The 13,531-nt window shown below is 41.1% G+C and overlaps 1 protein-coding gene across 1 annotated transcript in view; it reads left to right on the top strand.

Annotated features, from left to right (window-relative positions):
- Positions 1 to 13,531, top strand: part of KIF6 (kinesin family member 6) — a 144,069-nt gene that overhangs the window by 26,281 nt on the left and 104,257 nt on the right. Inside the window, exons 7-10 of the mRNA XM_081854155.1 lie at positions 3,648 to 3,854; positions 7,251 to 7,394; positions 8,188 to 8,274; positions 8,493 to 8,596. Coding sequence (XP_081710281.1) covers positions 3,648 to 3,854; positions 7,251 to 7,394; positions 8,188 to 8,274; positions 8,493 to 8,596 — 542 coding nt within the window. The remainder of the gene's footprint in view (positions 1 to 3,647; positions 3,855 to 7,250; positions 7,395 to 8,187; positions 8,275 to 8,492; positions 8,597 to 13,531) is intronic.

Here is a 13,531-nt window from a genome sequence, read left to right as displayed (position 1 = left end):
TTTTAGTTCCTATTATCATCATTATCTGTTAGTTTATTCTTCTAAATCTTGCACATTTTAAAGGACCATTCTAGTGTTTTGAAGCATTTTGAGTTGAAAATAAAGAAGAGACTTCCTTAGAGACAAACTGGAACTTTTTTGGGGGGTGGGGATGGTTTATAATCCATTTTCTGCATCCATCCCAAATTGTCAAGAGACTTTTTCTTCTCAAAAATCTCATTAATTGCTATTTTTCGCTAGTAAAATGCTGGTAGTTTATTGTTGCTTCCAGAAAAAGACAGAATCAGCTTGAATTTTTTGATTGATTTTTACATGTACAGTATATCCTACTTTGTTCATATATAAAGAAGGCGTCATACTAACAGGCACTGCTGGGGCTAGACCACAGGAAACCATAACGTTTGTGTAATCCCATGAATATGGAGCTAGCTTAGATTGAGTTTGGAACATGCTGTGGTTTGTTGATAAGGAAAGGTTGGAATCAGTGCACCCATTCATCTTAAAAAAAATAAAATGCCCATGCAAGTATTTTCTAAGATGTGCAGGGATAATTTGAACTTTGTGTATTAAATTTGATGGTGAGTGATATCTGATTATTTCAGTGTACAACCAGACTTCCATGCAAAGTAGGACTTTGTCTTACTGTTCTCACCCCGGAATCTTTTCTGGAGATCACTCCAAAGCAGATTTTGGGGAGCTGCAGGAAAGGAGGAGAGGAAGGGAAAGTTCCATTGCATTAGCAGAAATCTGCTATATTGCAAATAATTTGCCTCTTCAGTTCATGTGACCCATGTTTCTCAAAATGGTTTTAATAACATGAGCAGTAAGCCATCCAATTCCTCAAGATTTTACGTTGCTGGTGATTCACAAAGCTGTGGATGGTAATCTTTCATGTGACCACAGTGGTAAATGTGTCATTACTGAAATTTATTAGCTGCCGTCATAAATGTTTGAATTTGGTATCTATCTTTGTTTTAATTTTGGCAAAGCTGCACAATTTCACAATACCACAATACTAGAAATATAAGGGAATAAAAATGTGAAATAGCTGTTCAGCAGTTTTCTAACCAAAATCTGACGTATTGAATATTGTTCAAACCGATGCACCTTATTATATCCAGACATTAAAATACCACTAGTGAACAACAAGGGTTGACCTAGCATGAACTGCATTGGGTATTTTGAGATGGCATGTGATAGAGATGAACCTATTTTGCCATGTAATAGCTGAGAGCTATGCGGTTGCTGCTGCTCTCTCAACTTGGGGGAAGGGAGTACAGTACAAATGTAGCCAAGCAGAAACTTAAAGCAGCCATCATAAACTCTGGGTTTGTCACAGGAACTGTTTGAATTGAATAAAATGTGCCCTTTGTGCTCCTCTCATGATGCCAAGAACTATTGAAGCATTGTAGCTTATGATGTCATGGAATCCTGTTATAGAAAAAGTTATTTGCAAGTCACTGGAATCCATATATTTTTTCTAGATATAGATTTGCAATAGAAACCATCTGTTCTGAAATTGACCCATTCTGTAATCCCCTTTCATCTTCATGACTTCAGACACATATGTCTGGGATGTTTTTAACAAGACCAAAAGAGTTCTGAAATCACCAGCAAAATCATTGTAGTGGACTCTTAACTCCTTATTTAATATTGTCTTTCTTTTTAATTTCAAGTTGTCTGAATAGTTGCCTAGTGGATATGCAATGGAGCTTCATAACAAAGATGCACAAATGGGACAGTAATCTTGCTTTAGTGGCAATTTTGATAAATGATTTTTCTCTTTTGGCAAAAAAAGCCAAAGGTGTAGAAATACATTATAGTTACGTTAATGTTCCATCATTGCATCTGATTAATAGTTTATGATGTTATTGACTTACATACGATTTTGGAATTTTCTGTTTTGAGGAAATCTGTCAACTGGAACTGCCACATGGAATAGACAGTAAATGATAAGGCAAAGCATCAAGTTAAATCTTGTTAATATAATTTAAGGATTTTTTAAAAACCCCACTTGCTGTCTCACAGTGATTTCTATGGCATATAGTAGAAAGGGTGTGGTGATGGAAAAAACTACTTGTGGCCTAGGCATTTTAGGAAGCTGAGTTCTAGTCTTTCTGACATAAGTACTCCTACTAGGAATAAAAATTATGTAAGTCAGAATACTTCACTCATGAAATGTGTGCAGTACTCATTTACCACTGGCCAGTATTAGTTTGAGACATCTATAACACCATAACTTACCAGGCGCCAGGCAAAAATGTTTGTTTATAGACATTTATATGTCTGTTTATAACCAGGCTTTTGGCTGATTAAATTATCTGTGGCCTTTTAAATGTGTTTGTGGGAGAGGGTTATTGGTTTTCTTGTTGTTCTTGGTATGTATTTTGAGTCTTCATTTTTTAATACTGTAAACCGCCCTGTGATCTTTGGAGGAAGGGGCGGCAAATAAATAAATAAATAAATAAATAAATAAATAAATAATATCTGCATGATTGCATTTATTTGCACATTTCATGCACCCACAATGAGATTGTGTCAAAACTGTACAAGGCTGAAGACAGGCAAATTTCCCCTGTAGCAAGATCTGCTGGGATGAGTGGGGTAAGGATCCAATGGATCTCTGCCTGAGTCAAGAAGTTCCTGGCACTGGTGGAGCAAGCTGATCGGGTGCCTGGGGCGGCGCGCGTGCCCTGCTCCCAGGGGCAGAGCCAGCCGCCCACAGGGCGGGGCAAGCCGGGACAGGATGCTCTGTGGGGCCTCCGAGGAGTCTGCCTGCCTCCTCCCACTCAGCCACCCTACAGCTGAGAGGGAGGTGGCGGGCAGACTGTTTGGGGCAGCATGAACCTATGGGCGCCCGAGCCACTGCGTCACTCCCAGGAGAGATGCATGGCTCAGGTGCACTGCAGGCCTTGCAGTGAGTGCTGCCAGGCATTTTGTCACCCCCCTCAGTGGTGACACCCGAGGCGGACTGCCCCCATCACACACCCCTTCCTCCGCCCTTGGTTCCTGGTTCAGTCGGGCTATGCTGTCATATCTCCCCCATTCTGTCTCAGTGTGACCCAGCTGGCTGAGCTAACCCTGGGCATTTTAAACTGCTCTAAGTCCTGAAGAAGGGGCATTATGGAGGGGAGGGCAGAAGGGAGTTCTGAGAAGTGCTGCAGAGACATTTTTTGTGGGCTAAAGTAAGCATTAACAGAAGGGAGTGGGACTTAGACTGGATCTATGGCTGCTAGCATATACAGTTTTAGAAGGGAATTAGGCAAATTCATGGAAGACAGGTTTTATCAAGAGAGAGATATTAAACATGATAGATAAACAGACTCCTCACCACCATATACAAAGACAGTATGGACTGGATTCTAGGTGCTGGGGACGAGAGCATTGGGGGCAGTTATTTCATTCATGCCCATCTTGTCTCTTGGGAACCTCTAGCTAGTCACTGTGGGAAAGCTAGACTTGATGGAACTTGGGTCTGATCCAACAGATTTCTGTGTTCATAATGTGTTTGAATGCATCTTCTTGACCTGCGTTTTTAACTTAGTCACATTTATATTTTATAAATGTTCAGGAGATATCTCTCCCCCTTACTTTAGAAGCATTTCAGTTGGCTGCAGCTGAGTTTTATTAAATTCTTTGTCTCACAGACTCCAATGAATCAAGCCTCCACTCGTTCACATTGTATTTTCACCATTCACATCTCAAGCAAAGAGCCAGGTTCTGCAACCATTCGGCGCTCCAAACTACATTTAGTGGATCTGGCTGGTTCAGAGCGTGTTGCAAAGACTGGAGTTGGAGGCCAGTTGCTGACAGAAGCCAAATATATCAATCTGTCATTACATTACTTGGAACAGGTATGGTTGACGTCAGTTCTTCATTTTGCTATTAGTTTGTTGTAGTAGTTTGCTTTTAGAATGTTCATGTTCCATTTCACTTGGCATTATGGCTAATCATTTGATTCAGAGAAGGAGTATAATGTCTCCCAACGTAGTTTATTTGAGGTAATAGCATGGAGAACATAATTTTCCTTATACCATTTTACTGCACTGTACCTTTTAATAGAACTTCCTTCTTAAACACAATTTCAATGGCAGCTGTTGAAATGCAGTATGTAGTAATGTTTTGTGTTCCGTGACCAAAGAAAGGCAGGTGTATTTCATGGAAAGCCTAACAAAGCCATCGTGGATTTTATCTCAGCTATTGAATTATACAGCCAATATATATACTTTTCTGCCTTAGCATTTCACGTGTTTAGTACAGTGGTATCTTGGTTTAAGAACAGCTTAGTTTATGAACAACTTGGATTAAGAACACTGCAAACCCGGAAGTAGGTGTTTTGGTTTGTGAACTTTGCCTTAGAAGCAGAACATGTTGAGTGTGTTCCATTTGTAAATTGAGTCCCCCACTGCTATGGGGAAGCACACCTTGTTTTAAGAATGCCTTGGTTTAAGAACAGACTTCCAGAATGGATTGAGTTTGTAAACCAAGGTACCACTGTACTAATCTTTCCCTATTATGATACTCTTTACACTTTTTCTTTGGTCTTTAACTCCAGGATCTCTACCTAGAAGCACATGAGTGTTGTATTAATAACCTGTGGATAAATTATTACTACTATGACTTTATTGCTACTGTATTAAAATAGTTTGAAAAACATTATCCATTAGCCCTAGTGTTCTGCTAAAAGAGAAAAGCATCACACCTGCCAGACTACAGTTTTTTGTTTTTTTACAGATTTCACTATGGAGTATTGTTTCATAGCCCTGCAAATACTAATAGCAATGGAAGGCTTTTGTTGATTTTGGAGTGCTCATAAACACAGTGTTCTCTCCCTGAAAGTTTCTTTAACATATTTGTAAGCCACAGAAACTGAGTATATGTCAGACATCCAAGGAGAAAAGTTGTCAGAACTGAAAGAAATGGACAATGTGCTTTGTTTAACTATGTGCCTAACACCTTTCCCCCCTTCGGCATATGGGAATTTAAAGTAGAACATTTAGATTTACTATAACTATAACTGAGAAATCTTTGCAAAAAGTTTACTTTGCCTTCTGTAGCCAAATTGTTGCTTTTGGACTAACCACATGTTGAATAAACATCCCCAACCCTAATGATTCTACCAGCATATCTCATTTTTAGACAGCTGCAACATAAGTGTAGTGTCTGGAGTGTGTGATGGACCGAGGTGAAGGCAAAGAAACTGAAGATCAAACCAGATAAAAAACTGATGTTGATGGTTGCAGTTTATATCGCATTTTAAGTACCTCCTTTGATTGATGAGTTAAGTTTTGGCAATTAACAGTGACTTGAGGATAAATGCTATAATCTGCTTAAAACTGAACTTTGAAATCACTAAGTATAAACTTGAAACAGCATATTTTTGCTTATTGAATATTAAAAGTGCTCTTAATTTTGATTTGTGTGTGTAGGTCCCCAGGCCACCCCTCAAATAATTTCACACATCACATGTAATTTTAGTTTTGGTTTTTGGGCACTATTTTGGCCACAACTTTATTAAAATACAAAATCAGTGAGTGGTTGTTTAGACATTGTTTATGACTATCTGTCCCCCCGCCCGGGACAGAAGTGACATTCTGAGCTCCTATCGGAAGCCAGTAGAAGGGAAAGTCAATGTTGGGGATAAGTTGAGCTGAGCGTCAGTCCCACGCCGCTCACCCAACCAGCTCCCCAAGGCTTGCCGGCCCTGGTCCCATGACAGGGATTGGACGAAATCGTGGCAAGCCCCAGGATTCCTTTAATAGAATTTCCTTCAGCACAATTGGAGGGCCAGACACAGCTTATCCTGACCCCTCCACCAACAGCTTTTTATAACCAATGCCTAACCACAACCTTACAAGTTGTGACGAATTGCTAAGTAGTAGGCAAAAACCAAATAGCACCAGCCAATCAGCCAAATGGCAAAATTCCTACTAGGCCCCTGCACCAAGGCAGACGACCCCATGACAGGCAAAGCAAGGTCAACCGGAAAACAGGGCGGGCGGGTGATCCGATGCATTCTGCAAAAGAGAAAAGAAAACCAGAGTGCCCCAACATTTAAAGACTATGGTCCCACCCACCAATTTGCTACATACAATTTGCCCCAGCAACCAGGCAACAACAATTAACCTGCCTGGCAACACAGGGCTGGCCTGGCGGCCCACACCGCAACACACGCTCTCATTTATTGGAGAACGCGCTTTACAATATACCTCTTAATTAAATACTGCTTTGCAGTGGGAAACAAGGGACTCCCTGCTTCTTCTTGGACAGTTTCTTGGTGGATCATAACTACAGTCTGTTTCTGTTATCCAGCAATGAGGTGACAATGTCATTTAAAAATCCAAGTGTTTTCTACAATTCAGTGTGCTCAAGCATCTTCAGTAGCATTAGATAAAAGGGTCTTAATGCCCAATGTCCACCAGCTTCTATGTAGTCCTCTCTACTAACCTTTGTCAAACATTATGCAGTGCATGTTGTGGGGAAAAGAGCTGATATGAGCAAGGCAGTAGTGCAAAATATTTCCCAGTCCTGGAGATTCTGCTGTTGGGTAACAGCACCATGTCCTTTCTGTAGGACTACATAGAGGCTACAAAGGGGAAAAAGCAGAAATCGGTTCATACACCATTCAGAGGGAACTCATCCCGCTCATTCATAGAGGCAATTGAAACAAAAAGTGTTGGCTGAAGCAAGGAAGAAATGGGCAGTGCTTCAAAGCTCTAGCAGTTCCATGATCTAGCCAAGGGATAGCCTGTATGATGCCCCCAGATATTGTTGGACTTCATCTTCCATTAGCCCCAGCAAGTGTGACCAATGGCCAGGAATTATTGGAATAGAAAGCCAGCAACATATGGAAGGCATCACACTGGCAGCTCCTGGTCTATCCTGTGCCATTTCTGTGACTTTACAAAGAGTCACTGCAGGAAAGTTCAGGGTTTTTCTTTGGCTGGTATACTAATGCTATTGTTTAATCTGTAGGTCTGGGCTGCTCCTTTGATGCCAAAATGCAGGGTAAAAAAACTAATAAATTAATAGTGTCACAGTTGGTACCACTGCAATAGTGTCTATGCTGATCCACTACCGGAGTGAGTCTTGATGAGCCAAAGTGCCTGACATTTGCTAATGTATGCCACTGTTACAGTCGGCAAAATTCTCAGTTTTAAAGTAATCGTTTCCAGTATTAGAGTGACTTGTCCAAATATTCAAGAGCAAAACCAGAGTTCTAAGAGTTTCCATTTCTGTTCTTATTGCAGGTAATCATTGCTCTGTCAGAGAAGAATAGGTCTCATATTCCCTACAGGAATTCTATGATGACCTCGGTGCTAAGAGACAGCCTAGGAGGGAACTGTATGACCACAATGATTGCCACACTCTCAATAGACAAAAGGAACATAGATGTATGTCCTCTCAGTTTTTATTATAATTTGCTGTCCAAGATTTAGTATTTTAAATTTATCCATTTAATTTCATTCAAATATGTTTTATAAGCTGACAGATTTAATTCTACCCTAAACCCTAGTTTGCGAAGTGATGCAACACTGCCAGAGTAGTTGGTAAACCCTATATTTTGAACCCTATATTAAGCTGGTTCTCACGCAACACTAAGCCATACAATGGCTTAGGGCAGGGGTAGGCAACCTAAGGCCCATGGGCCACAAGTAGCCCACGGGGGTCATTTAACTGGCCCACAAGCCACCCCCAAACCGCTTGGCGAGTCCCCACGCGCTGCGCTAAACTGGCACAGTGCGGCACCGGGACTCACTTTCACGGCACCGGAAATTGCGTCTGTGCAGACGCAGATGCCGGAAATCACTTGTATTGGTTTCTTTTGCTGCATTTTGCTAAATCTGTTTGACACTATTTAGTTCCATCTTCAGTTTGGATTTCAGAGACTGGAGAACTTCAAGTGTTTATTTTGCTGCTATTCTGTGTACATTGAATTTGAAGACTGTTGTCTGTTTTAAACAGGCTTCCTCAAGCTCAGCTCTCTAGATGTTTTGAGACTACAATTCCCATCATCCCTGATGGGTCCTGCTAGCTAGGGATCAAGGGAGTTGAAGGTCAAAAACATCTAGAGGGCCAAATTTGAGGAATCCTGGTTTTTAAAGATTGCTGATTTAGTTTATTAATTATATAGCACACTTACTTGTCCATAATTGCATGTTAAGAATATATTTTTTTTACATTTAGGAATCAATATCAACTTGTAGATTTGCTCAGCGAGTTGCCCTTATTAAGAATGAAGCCATTCTAAATGAAGAAATTGACCCCAGACTGGTAAGGAATTTTGGTTGTTATTTATACCTAGCATTTTTCAGGAATTCAAATTAATTTAAGAAATCAGTTCAGTTTTGAAAGGTTCAGTCTGTCATCTACTTCATGTTTGACAAAATAAAAGCATGAAAAATTGTACAAAATGAGAGAGGATTCCCAACAAAGTTCTTAATCATAACTTTAAATTCAGCCAATAAATGACACCTGTTTCATTGTTGCAGATAATAGCACGACTAAAGAAGGAAGTTCAGGACCTAAGAAATGAACTGGCCATGGTGACTGGGGAACAAAGGCAAGAAGAACTGACAGAGGAAGAGCTACAACAGTAATATTTTGGTCTTGCTTCTTTTTTCTCTTACTTTGAAATGTTTTAGTAAGTGGCATAATAAGAATATATTTCAAATTAGGGTTATAATCAACAGAAAGTGTCAGATTACACTGCTTGTCATGGAAAGCAGTTATGGGAATGTGAAGATTGGGGATGCTGTCGTACTGCTTGTGGGAAGTCTTTACGTGGAACCCTAGAGTAAACTCACCTGAGAGCCTCCGTGGCACACATCTGGAATTCTGGGTGGTTGCAGGTTTGATGCCTAGTTGCTAGGGGAAGAAAGAGAACTAGTGGATGCCTAGCATGCACATCTCTTGGACTGGTGGGAAGAGGAGCAAGCAAAGGGGATGAGATAAGGATGATCTTGTAAGGTACACAGCTGTACTCCTTTTTCTGTGAGGAGGAGAGGAAAGGGGTGAATAATGGTAACTGTATTTTTGCGGGTCTGAATTCCTGCAGTTTAGTTCTTCCGTGGGTGGTGGTGTAAGATTCCTGTTGGGGTTTAGGAGTAATTTAGTATTGTAATGCTCAAACCTTAACAAGCGTTCAAGAAATGCTCTTTGTGTTGAGAAGTGCTACAGAGCTAATTTCTTGTGGCCCAAAGTAAGCTTGAATGTATAAATTACGCTATGCCCAGATGTTTAGTATTGTGGTTCTACTTTATATAAGCAGAATGTGCTTGGCTGTGTTTGTGAAACACGTGAATTAGTAGACCTAAAACTGTAGATCCATGATACCAGGCTGCAAAACTTTTCTTAAGCGAACAGCTGACTTAGTCCTCATAGGGGAATCAGGAGGGCTGTTGTTAGGGGGTGGCAAACCAGGTCCTGGATCTCCTGTCCCTCCCCTCTTTATAAAACATAACTTTTTAAAACAACTCTGTGCTTAAAGGGTGGCTGAGCACGTTGCAAAGCATAGTGTCAATGAGACCCACAGCCACCACCCCTCATCTTAATTTGCCCAGATAATGGCTGATATCATGACCCAGGGCTCTGAGTCCCTATGTCTGAGGGAAGTTGCTGGGGATTCAGAGGACAACTTGGACTGGGAGGAAGATTTGCCCTCTGAACCAGCCTTTGATATCATTGCTTCCTCAGAGGTCTCAGCACCAAAAGGCCCCTTGATACCAATGTCTCTCCAGCCTGAAGAGGTCATATTGCCTTCTTCAGACTCTGAGGACTCCAGCTCAGAAATCATGGTGGAAGCCCAGCCTCCACCAAACTGTTGGAGTCAGTAGCTTCTACAACAGGCTGGGCCATTTAAGAATAAGGCACTTCACTAATCATGGGTGGGATTAGCTCCTCAGAGGAAGCTGTAGTCCTATTTGAGACTCAGTGTGGGTTTGCTGGTTGTTGGAGCAGTATTCAAGTCTACTTTGTATGACTTCCAGCCTAGGCACTGTTTGGAGCTATCCAGAGTGCTACCCACCTTGCTTGTGTTCCTTTAGATCTTAACCTCTTCTTTGCTTGATCTCACTTATTGGAACCTACTCTCTTCTTTGTCTGACCATGCCTTGATGGCGCTTGAGTTTTCTTGATCTGACTTTGCTTCCTGGATTCTTAATTGATACTAGCATAAGGTCATATGGTGTCTCTGGACTCTGTGCTTAGCACACATACACCACTAGAACCTTGTCGCTGGCCAGAACCACTGCCTAAGCTAGAACAGCTGGATAGGGTGGCAAAGGGGTGGTGGTGAGAGAGGTGGGGGGAAAGAAGGAGTGTCATGTTGTACAGGACTTGCTTTAGTTGCAATCCATACATATAATTCAGTTCTTGTCAACTGACTGGGGGGTGGAGTGGAGGACTTAATCCACTTACAGTGCATTGGGTCCAGAAAATCCTGTTAGCATGCCATACAAGCAAGAGCCATAATTTGTTTTCTCCCCTCTGAAAGGCAGTCTAAATTTGCATCTATATATAAAAATAGGAGTATAAAAGTTTCAGGCAAATTTGTTTCATGCGCTTGTGACATAGGCAAGACATCTGGATCATTCAGTATGTGTTCCAGCACTTCAGATACCAGCCACCACACAAGTAGATTCAAAGAAACCATGTTATACATTACCCAGTTGGGACTGAGGGAAACATGGTTGGCCTTGATATACTTATATCAGATTCCAGTTCCCTCTGAAGAAATATCAGGATAAAACACATTGTCTGTGTGTGATCCCACAACCTTCTCCTAACTGCTGAATTATGGTTAAGGAATTCAGAGCATTATATCTGCACAGGGCCGATGAACACTACACTGTCTTTTATTAAAACCTCCAGGGAATAAGATTTCATAATGTTTCTGGACAATCTCTTCCATTGACCAGCAGTTAGGAAAAATGTCTTAATGCTTCATACCTTTTCGTCAGCCTTTTAGGTATTGGTAGCTCTGTATTTGTACCCTTAGGGCATTATCATGTAGGAGTCATAAAGGAACTGTTGTTTCAGTTGAGTTTGTGATGTGACTATAAAGCCTACGTTGGCAAGAATGCTTATTTGCATTACGAATGTCTCTTTCATTCCTCCTAGGAACATAGGAAGCTACCTTGAACCATGGGTTCAAATGATTCACTTTTTTGGCATTGACTTGCAGTGGTTCTCCTCTGATGTACAAACAACAGATGTTATCATAAACTGAGTGAGAGAGGTTCAAATGAAATCTAAATCTGATGTATGAGAAAGCCCCTTATCTTTCTCAATTGTTCATAGTTTCTATGCCAGTTTTATATTTTGGTCTCCTCTGAATTATTCTGACTTACCGTTATCCTGTTTATTATGTGGTGATCTAAGCTAGATATGGTATGTTAGCAGGTGTAACCTGTGGTAAATAGAGCAGCAGAATTATTTCCTTGGTGCTGCATACACTGGTGTTATTCATGCAAACGTCATTTGCCAAAATTGCAACCGCATCACATTTTTGTCTCAGACTGAGGAGCTAAATTAAATTTAGATTTAAATATACTCAGAACATGATCCAGGAGAACAGGAACTTGTTAGGGGCTGACATGTACAAACAGTCTACTGGTCAAGGAGCCAAGTTGAGCCTGTTGCTGGGAATTTAGTGCTGAATAAGGAAGCACAAACTGATCTGGAAAACCAGCAAGAATGAGGCAGGAGTTGAGGTCAGGTAGTCTCTGTGGAAGACAGCCAGTAAAAATAGGAACAAATCAAGCAGATAGGAGAAGCTGAATCAGAAGCACTTACCTGGAACCCACAGAAAAGCCACAGAGCTATAGTTTTGCTTTGTTCAATTACTTACTTATAATTGGTGACAGCAAAATGACATACAACAGATTTTCATCTTTTTAATGTTGATTCAGATGGCTATAGAATTTTACAAGAAAAGGAAATGTTTATTGCATAATGTAGAACTGATACATTGTATACAGGGTAATAGCAATTTGCATGGTTCCTATTTTTTAAGGATACCTAGGGATCGCATCACATCTTACAGAGAAACAAATCCATGAATGTGCACTCAGTCAGTCAGTTTTCCACATTAGCCAGTGTACTTGTGTGTGCAAACATTGCTGGATTCACGCTTCAGATGTGCACACAAAACATCAGAGGCATATATTTTAAACAATAATGGACCTAGCAATAATTGCTTCCAGGGGAACAATTTGTTTTGAATAGTAAGTGGCCCAGATGAATAGTCAGACTGAAGAGGTCTCTGTTCATTTCCTTGTCAACAGTGAAAGTTGCTAGGTGGCCGTACATGAAGCCAGCCACTACTGCAAAGCCTAGCCGTCAGCACAAGACTAGATAGAATAGAATAAGCACAGTGTATATCATCCTGAGAAAGAATGAGATACAAAGGGCAGGGTTCATCTAATGTAAGGTTACCAGATGTCCCAGTTTCCCGGGGACAGTCCCTGGATTTACAAACCAGTGCCCATACAAACCAGTGCCCATACAAAATCCATTGAAGTTGAAAAGTGTCCCCGGATTCATTGAAAAAAATCTGGTAACCTTAATCTAATGAGTCCTATCAGCGAAAGCCCTGTGCAAGGACTTCCACTTCTGCAGTGGGACTCCCCTCCTCCTCCTATACCCCCCTGCAAGTGCCTGGGGAGTTGGAAGAAAACATAGAACAATACGCAGGAGGAGGAGAGTGGGGTTCATTCTGCCTAGCAGGCTGAATACTTAGTCTGGTTATAGAGGAAAGCTTTTCCTTGGTACCTAAAGTTATATAATGATGGCACCAGTGAGCCTTCTTGGGTAGACATTTGGAGCAACAGCACATCATGCTTCCTTCAGCACATTTTAACCCCCTCTTCTGATATAGTGTGTGCAAGCAACCAGCGACTTGTCCTGCACAGCATCTCCAGCTGCTCCTGTTGCTTTAAGTCCTTCCTTGTCCCTGGAGGAGGGGACGGTAGAGACTGTATTTGGGACTGTCTTTTCACCTTTGCGACTTCCTGCAACTCTATCCCTGCCTCCTCTTCTCCCGTCTCTGACTGCCCAGCCTCTTCCTCTTCTCCCTGCATCATGGGTGGTACAGATCCCCACAAATCAATGACCCCTTCCCCAGATTATCCTCCCGTACCCCCACCTCTTCTGTCCACCCTTCAGACCCTGCCTATCCCTGACAATGTCCATTCAACTAAGCCCCGCGGTTTATTTTTTTTCTTTCATAACATTTGCTATGAAATGAAAACCAAATGTTCAGATTGTTTTTAGTGAACTGCTTCACGCACAAAACATAAATAAGCAGTCTTGTAAATAAAGTTGCAACTTCTTTGGAAAATCTAACCTTCAGTTTCTGTTTTGATTATCATAGTATTCAGTTTTGCAGCTAAGTCTTGTGCATATTTCCTAGTAAATAAGTTCCACTTTTCAATGGGATTTACTTTAAAGTAAGTTTAAAGAAAATATAGATACTTACAACCTTGGGTATATAGTTTGTGTACTTCAAAAATATTGCTGTTTATTTTGA

Source organism: Podarcis erhardii (assembly GCF_964252035.2).
Source record: "Podarcis erhardii genome assembly, chromosome: 3".
Lineage (NCBI taxonomy): Eukaryota > Metazoa > Chordata > Lepidosauria > Squamata > Lacertidae > Podarcis > Podarcis erhardii.
Note: the sequence above shows the minus strand (reverse complement) of the source record. Positions and strands in the feature narration are given on the sequence as shown.